General features: G+C 38.6%; 1 protein-coding gene and 1 long non-coding RNA gene across 2 annotated transcripts in view; one reads left to right on the forward strand and one right to left on the reverse strand.

The window, feature by feature from the left end:
- Positions 1–2,296: 2,296 nt before the first annotated feature.
- pik3ap1 (phosphoinositide-3-kinase adaptor protein 1) overlaps positions 2,297–8,637 on the forward strand; it is a 23,042-nt gene continuing 16,701 nt past the window's right edge. Inside the window, exons 1-6 of the mRNA XM_008430038.2 lie at positions 2,297–2,386; positions 3,531–3,956; positions 4,821–5,059; positions 5,734–5,878; positions 5,968–6,110; positions 6,193–6,325. Coding sequence (XP_008428260.1) covers positions 2,356–2,386; positions 3,531–3,956; positions 4,821–5,059; positions 5,734–5,878; positions 5,968–6,110; positions 6,193–6,325 — 1,117 coding nt within the window. The 5' untranslated portion in view covers positions 2,297–2,355. The remainder of the gene's footprint in view (positions 2,387–3,530; positions 3,957–4,820; positions 5,060–5,733; positions 5,879–5,967; positions 6,111–6,192; positions 6,326–8,637) is intronic.
- LOC103477124 (uncharacterized) overlaps positions 6,195–8,637 on the reverse strand; it is a 6,647-nt gene continuing 4,204 nt past the window's right edge. Inside the window, exon 3 of the long non-coding RNA XR_535582.1 lies at positions 6,195–6,282. This is a non-coding gene — a long non-coding RNA (uncharacterized LOC103477124). The remainder of the gene's footprint in view (positions 6,283–8,637) is intronic.

Consider the following 8,637-nt stretch of genomic DNA (forward strand, 5'->3'; position numbering starts at 1 on the left):
CCGTTCTGGGATCTCTCTGCCATCTTTGTTTCTATATCAACTGGCTCCACTTCAGGATGACCAGCAGCGCCCTCTGCTGGGTGGAGGCCAAACTACAACACCAAAAGGTCTATCCCTAGTTGTTGCCTACTGGTTCAGTGTGTTTAATACATTGTCAGAGCCGTTATTTATCATCATACTGGCCAAATTTCATGCCATCTGTATTTTTATGAAGAATATTTCTGCACCATATTATTTCATTGCTACCTCTGCAGTGTTCATATCTGTTTATTTACTTGTCTGTTTTCCTCAAAAACAAAAACTCAACCATGTCTTTGTAAATTAATAGACGTAAAAGGAAAAATGCTGAATAAAGTGTTGTAACCAGATGTGTCTGTGTGTGGTGGCCTTTAAAGCTCTGACTCATTGCATTGTGACACTTCCTAAAAAACTGAGCTGAGACTTTCCTTTACCAAACTTTTTCCTTCCACTCAACTTTCTACTTGCATGCTTGGACACGGAACGGTTTTAGTAATTACTTTTTTCCTATGTGAAGACCAGAAATTGGACACAAAGTCACATTTTGTGATAAAAATAAATCTTACAGGTTTTACGAAACACCCAAACAAATAAATATTGGGTTTAATTTGCTCTAAAGCTAAAATCATCAATATCAGCTGAAATTAACCAACTCGTCAATTATTCTCTAATCTAGAAGTTGAGATGTGGGCATTTATACTATTATTTATCTTTTATTAGAAAAAAAATTGTTGCCATGATAAGAATTTTCAATTAATGATTAAATAAAACACAAAAGTGACGTTATTATTGGAAATGTTATTTTTACGATTTTTTTCCACTCTTCGTTAACAAAAAACATAAAAAACATCAAAAATATAACTAAATTCAGTTACTGCACTGCAAAAATACAAAATCCTACCAAGTATTTTTAATCTAATTTCTAGTGTAAATATCTTAGAACGCTTGAAATAAGACAAAACTAAAATAGTTCAACAAGATCCAGCAGCTTGTTCCAAGTCAATAATTTGTTAATATTGATTAAAAAAGAAAAAAAAGGTTCTAGTTTTACTGGCAGATTATTTCAGTCAACTGAGCCGTTACCTAGCAACGCCAGCCAAGCCCAGGCCGTCGCCTAGCAACCCAGTTCTAGCTCCACCGGCAGGTTATTTACATATAATAAGACATTTTCCCATTTATAAGTGAAATAACCTGCCACTGAAACTGGTGCTTTTAATCAATATTAACGACTTAAACTCAAATATCTTGGTGAAAAGTTACTTTTAATTTAGTTTAGTCTTATTTCAAGTGTATTAAGTTGTTTGCACTAGAAAACCAGACCAAAAGTAATAATTAGATAGATATTTTTATATATATACAACTTGAACCAGGTGAAGCTAAAATTGCCACTTGCGTTCTGGGTTGAACATATTTGCAGACAAAAACTGGTTTATCTTAAATGGAAGACATGTATATTTTCTGACATTTTTGGCTTCATTGCTGCTCTGATTGTGCGTTTTTTTTAAATCAAATGGCTGTTTTGAGTTTAGAAACTAGACCAGAAATGCTTGAGACGTCGTTTTCTGCAGTGGGTTTGTATTAAAAAGCCCCTGTCCGTGCAGCTCTTCACAGTTTCTCCCACGCCTCTTCCTCTCTCATGCAGCACAGAAGCAACATGGCTGCATCTGTAAAGCAGGTTTTACTGCCCGGTTTGCCATTACCTGTCGTATCTCCGAAGTGCTGAAAAGCACAGGTTTTTTTTCTGTTTTCTGATGATTATCAGTTTGAATTTGAACTCTGATCTCACCTGCTTGTGTGAAAGCCTCCTGCATGCTGCACCTTGTTAAGGAAGTGAAAAATAGGAAGAAGTTCACAGGTGAATCGATACGTTTGTTTGTTTATGGGGCTTTTTTAGCTTTTTAAAAATGGAGAACAAACAAAAACTGCCCTGAAATGTTGTTGCCTGTTATGAAGATGTAGGATGCGTCTTCTGTTCGTGTGCTTCCTAAATTAAACGTGTCGTCTCTGACTCTGCAACATGCCGTTTTAAATAAACACGCAAGAGACGTGAAGGCCCACGAGGCTGTGGTGACGGCAGACTTGTTGCAGTTTCTGATGAGACAAGGCTGCATTTTCTCACTTCTTCAACTGTTTCAGGAAGTGGGGCAGAGCTACCAAAATCAGGAAACTAAAGTGTTGCTATTTATACGACTGAGCAAAGGGCCAGAGCTGGTAATCGCCGGGTTAGTGTGAGCCGACGAGCGAAAGAGAGAGCGTCGGTGGAGCCGGAGAAAGGGAGAATATCTGGAGGAATGGCGCCGCTTTTGGGATGATTTTGTGCAGATCTGAGCCCAAACCATGGAAGGACTCCCATCTATTACCGAGTCAGGTGAGTGCCACCCGTCCCCCAAGACTTTTACACCCGAATATCACAACAAGTCCTCTCACTTCCTGCTTACTTCTCTGGGAAATTACGGGAATTTACTCGTTTTTTGATGATTTTGGCCGTCGTTTTTGCTGAATTGCGTTTGGTCGGCCTTTCATTGAGAATTAGCATCTTAGCTAAAAAAAAAAAAAAGAGGAACCAAACACATCCTGTGTGGTTAAATGCATACAGCAGCTAATTAATAAAGCCCACTTGGCGTTGATTCGGTCAGTTCTTGGGCCGCCTCAGCAGCAGACGCTCGGCCGCTGATGAAGGTGAGCGCTGCCGTTCGGTGTCTGAGCACCGAGCTGAACTCGGCCCGATTAGCGACTGTAATGAGTCAAACAGAATTACTCAGAGCTGTGTTGACACACACCGATGTTTGCTCAACTCGCCGTTGACTCACACAGTTCACACGTTCATCCCTCAGCCAGTCACCTTGACTTTCAGCAGCTGGAATGCTGCACCGCGTTTCACAAGACCTGCTGCAGGGAATAACGTCGCCAGGCTCTGAAATGTACCGTTGCACTGTAAAAACACAGAATGTCACAGAGTATTTACAAGCAACAAATGTGGCTTCATTATTCAAAGCTTAGTTATGAACTAAATATTTAGTTGGTAATAAAATATTTAGCTCCAATATGTGGATAACATGCTAAATATTCAGTTTATTTCCAAACTAAATATTTACTTTGAAACTAAATATTTGGTTAGCAGAATAAATATTGAGCTGGTGAGATAAAAACTGATCCAGCAGGTTTTATATTTAGCTCGAGATAACGGAGAATGCTAACCATTTCACTCCTAACTACACTTGTAGGTCTCAAGAAACTAAATATAAATATTTACTTTTCATCAATTTTAAGGAAGTATTGCCTTAAGACAAGAGTCTATTTACTGCTAAAAAGTTAGTTATAAGTTAGTTTTGTCTAATTTCAAGTTTACTAATATATTTGCATTAGAAAGTAGACCACAGATATTTGGTAACATTTTGTGTTTTTGCAGTGTAGTCTGAATCAGAAGAGGTTGAGGCTAAACCCACTGATTAAAGTTTTCTTTTTCCACCTGGATGCATTTTAAAATCGCGCCTCAATGCTTTGTTTTGCAGCCATCTCAGAGTTTTCCTCGGCGTTTGAGCTGCTGATTCTGCACACGGAGGAGGCCCAGGAGTGGGCCGCGTACCTGCAGCAGATCCTAAAATCCTCCAAACATTTCCGCCGGGGCTCCGTGTTGCTCTACGCCGTGAGCTCCGCCGACCAGCTCCACGGATACAACTTTGAGGATTTCCAGCGCTGCAAATGCATCGTGGTGCTGCTGACGGGATTCTTCCTGGACGTCCTGTACGACCCGGATCTGCACGGCGCGCTGCAGAGGCTGCTCTGCCCTCCGCACCGGGTGGTGGCGCTGCTGTGCGGCGTGACGGAGGCCGACTTGAACGTGGAGTACTTCGAGGACTGGCCGAGCTGGAGGAAACTCTACGCCGACGACGAGCCGGGCGTTTATGTTTCTACCGTTCTGGAGTCAATAGCTGACAGTATGCAGACTTTCATCACCAAAACAAACGACAAATCCTTCACCGGAATTAAATATTTATCCACATTTTGCTTTGAAACATCTGCAGAGATTTGATTTTTTAACATTCGGAAATTTAAAATTTACTGTGTCTTTAAGACGGACAGATGGATAAAACCAACATTTTCTAAAACTCAGTTCATAAATTGTTCTTTCAATTAATTTATTTATTTCAAACAGGATTTTAAAAACAAGAAAATAAATAATCAGTAGGACAAGAGAAAATGTGAAAAGGAGTAAAAAGAAGTGAACGTTATTTAATCCCATTTTAGCGTAAATAAGTAAAGTAAGTAAATATCTGATTCTGATACTTTTTATTATTTAAGTTTCATTTATCATCAAACTTCTGACTTTTAGGTGTTTTTGTGGTTTTTTTCTTTAAATTGTTTTGTCCAAACAGAAATTTGGACAAATTTTATAGCCGTCTATGAAATACGTTAAAAACAAATTAATCTGGAAAAAATAGAAAAACAAAGAAAATTTATGTGTTTTTCCACATAAAATACAAAAAAAACATTTGAGAGCAAATAAAAGGAAAATGCTGAATCAGCGAAGTGCAGACATTTATCATTTTAAAGTAAATCGAAACAAAATATTTAACAATGAATGAAGTATTGATTTTATCGTATCTGATGTTAAACCCATTAGCCATATTATCAATATTTTGGATCGATCAGCCCAAATCTAAAGCTTTCCTTGCATTTAAAATGTTCTTATTCCTCCTTAAACCCGAAAAGAAGAAGGATTTTAAAGTGTTAACATGTTTCCAGTTGTGCCTGATAAATTGGAAAAAAATCTGAAGATGATTTTTCTGTTCTGTCCGAAGGCAGGCGAGCGGAGGCCGAGCTTCGGAGCGAATATCCTGCAGCGGAGTCGCTCATCTGCGCCGCGGCGGCGGCGGCGGCTGCTCTGTCCAATGAAAACCCCGAAGAGGCGGAACCGGAGGAGCAAAGCGAAACGTTCCTGGCGGAGGAGCAGCGAGCGAGCGGCGAGGATTCAGCAGGAGAAGATTCACCGACCCAACCCACATGTCGGACCGTTCAGCCCAGCAGAGTCCAGTGTGGGGTGAGGATGAGGAAAGAAAAACCGGATAAATGTCCGATTTTTATGGAGTTTATGTTTGCAGAAAATATTTATAAAAAGTGGTTTATTGGAGCCAAACTACGAGAATTTCTGTTTAATTAGATTAATCTGTAAGACTGATTAATCAAATAGCAATAATATTTGATTAACCGATAAGAATGATTAATCAAATGCATATTTGATCATTAGATAAAATTGATTAATTAAACAGATAATTTGATTAATCGTAAGATCGATTAATCAAATAGAAATCGGTAAGATCGATTAATCAAATAGAAATCGGTAAGAACGATTAATCAAATAGAAATCTTTGATTTATTAATAAGTTAGATGTTTGTCTGAGAAACCTGACTAATCTAACAGATATTAATCTGTAAGACTGATTAATCAAGTAGCAATATTTGATTAACCGATAAGAATGATTAATCAAATGCATATTTGATCATTAGATAAAATTGATTAATTAAACAAAGATAATTTGATTAATCGTAAAATCGATAAGAACGATTAATCAAATAGATATCTTTGATTTATTAAGAAGTTAGATATTTGATTGAGAAACCTGACTAATCGAACAGAGATATTTGATTAATCAATCAGAATGATTAATCAATCAAATATTATAGGTAATATTTATTCTGGTTTGTTCTGCTCAGGATCAAGAGACGATTTTCATCGTCTTCAGCAGCAGAGTGGGTTTCGGGTCGCCGGTGGAGGTGGAGTTCTCACCTGAAGGCGCGGCGTCCAAACGGGTTCTGGCCTCGGTGGAGAACGAGTTCACCGTCAGCGTCTCCGCACCAGGCGAGCGTCAGCAGGAAGACGGTTCCTCTGATGCATTTCCTAAACATTATCTCATTATCTTTGTGTTTTCTTCTGCCATTTCTACACAGAAATGCCTGCAGGCGTGACTTCGCTCACTCTGCACGCCGACGGCTCGCGTGTCGATCTGAGTCCGGTCACATTTTACACCAGCATGGGAGAAGTTAGCCGGTGTCTGACCCAGGCTGCTGACCCCGTGAACTTCATCTGCCAGGTGAGACACTTCTGCTTCCTCTTGTCTGTCCTGGTTTTTCTGTTTGTTTGCCTTTTTATTCGTTGACGTTTTTTGCTTGCAGGCCTTTAACTTGACCTCCAACGCAGCAGAATCAGTGGACACTTTGCTAACGGACTCGTTAAAGTCCAGGATGCCTCCATCCGGTCTGCAGCTGCTTGGAGTCAAACAGATTGAAGAAGACAACATGTCAGCCTGTGAGTAAAGTTTCTGATTTCATGTTGAGGTGATTCATTTTTTATAAATAAAACCACAACCCTGCAAAAACACAAAATCTCACCAAGTATTTTTGGTCTATTTTCTAGAGCAAATATCTTAGCACACTTAAAATAATAAAACTGATTTACAAGTAACTTTTCTGCAAGATAGAGGAACTTGTTTTAGCTCAATACATGTTTAATATTTATAAAATAGTACTAGTTTCACTGACAATGTAGGGGAAAAAATTCTTATAAGCAGTGGTGGGAAGTAACGAAGTACAAGTACTTCGTTACTGTACTTAAGTACAATTTTCGTGTATCTGTACTTTACTTAAGTAGATTTAATAATGGGTACTTTCTACTTTTACTCCACTACATTTTACAGTAAGTATCTGTACTTTCTACTTCACTACATTTCTACAAAACTGTCGCGTTACTCGTTACATCCAAGTCTCGTTGTGTTTTTTTTTCCGTTAAAATGTGAAGTTCAGGGTCTTAAGGTGGCGCCGTAAAATCCGAGCAATAACGTGACTTAGTGTCTGTTGTCACCCATCGGCTCCACCTTTACTCGCACGGAGCTCCAAGACATGCGCAGTGGTTTCCTCTGAGCGTCAGTAATATAATAGTACTGAAGCGCTGCATAAATCATAAGATATGGCGACATGTAAAATCAGCAGCGCTTCGCTTTCACAGACGGTGGGACTTTGTCCAATTTTTAACGTCACTTGGAAGGAAAGCTTAAAGAAAGGTAAGATCTGTGGACGTGATGCTAGCAAAGCTAGCTGTATAGACTGAGACACATGTTGCATCTGCATGACTGACATGTCGCAGATATGGGACAACGCTGTGACCAAAGTGCAATATTGTAATTTGACATTCAAGGAGGATCCGATTCTTCTGGACGGATCTTGACTAAGTCCTATAGTACTGAAGCCTCAGTGAGAGCTGTTCTTTGTTCTTGTAATGCTCTGCGTASACTGCAGTAGCTATTTTATTTCATTAAAATATCTTTATATTTAATTGGTGAATAAATAAAACAAGAACGTAAGAAGGCAGAGCATGCTCATTGCTCTTTGTTTTCGTCACCTGTCATGGTGGAAGACGTTGCAGCAGGAGGGAGGATGAGAACAATCACGGTGCTCCTCCTGCTTGGTTCTACTTCCTCCTGCTCCTACTTCTTGCTTATTGGGCCTTGGACAGTGTTCATAGTTGAGCGTTGTTAATTGCTGTTTAATGGTGCAGACAATTATTATTTCTGACATTGGCAATATGGGCAACCGCACAGGGCGTTATTTCTTTAGGGATGGCAGGAGACCTCTGTGTATTGTGGCACATAGATGAAAGCAAAACAGAATGAGGAAGAGTTTGAATTGATACTGGTTAAATTTATTTCAGCTCTAAGTATTTCATATCTAGGTGGGAAAGTGAATCTTTCAGATCAATTTGAGAAGCAGTTTTGATAGGTGCACTAAATTTTATTGTCATGTAGCGCGGGGTGCTGGTTTTGATTTGGTCTTGGGTTCGGTGGTCTAGACTACAACTCTGCTACGAGGCTCCTTGGCTCCATGTCCTCCTGTGCCAGTTGGATTTCTTTCAAAATAAATGTGTGGCAAAAAAAGTGAAGTTCATGTTATGTTAGGACAGGAGACCAGATGTTTCCATCCCTGAAATTATGATGCATAGAATCATATATCTAAGTCTAAACTATGTTAGAGAATAAACACAATAAAAACATGCTTTATCTGTGGTAGTGTTAATTAAAATGGCACATTTCTGATGTATTAAAATTAAATACGATCGGGACACTTAATGATATTAGCGATTAGGTAATCCATTCAGCAAGCACTTTTACTTTTAATACTTAAGTATTTTTAAAAGCCAGTAGTACTTTTTTACTTTTACTTAAGTAAAATGTTAATGTGGTACTTTAACTTTTACTTGAGTACATTTTTGTCTGTGTATTTGTACTTTTACTTAAGTACATTTTTTGAGTACTTTCTCCACCACTGCTTATAAGTGACATGATATGCAAGAGAAACTATAACTTCTTCATCAATATTAAGAAATTATTAATTATCTTGCTGAAAAGTTACTTGTGAGTTAGCTTTGTCTCATTATAAGTGAAATAATTTATCTGCACTAGAAACTAAACCAAACAATACTTTAGCATTTTGCAGTGTTCCTATGCGATTCAGCTTGACTTTAATCTTCCTTCACTGCTCGGTCTGGGCTTTCTCCCATTGAACTGGATTTCTCTGAAAGAATTTCGATGACCAGGAAAAGTCGTTGCTGCTTTGTTTTGTAATTGC

Source organism: Poecilia reticulata, linkage group LG15 (assembly GCF_000633615.1).
Source record: "Poecilia reticulata strain Guanapo linkage group LG15, Guppy_female_1.0+MT, whole genome shotgun sequence".
In the NCBI taxonomy this organism is placed as follows: domain Eukaryota; kingdom Metazoa; phylum Chordata; class Actinopteri; order Cyprinodontiformes; family Poeciliidae; genus Poecilia; species Poecilia reticulata.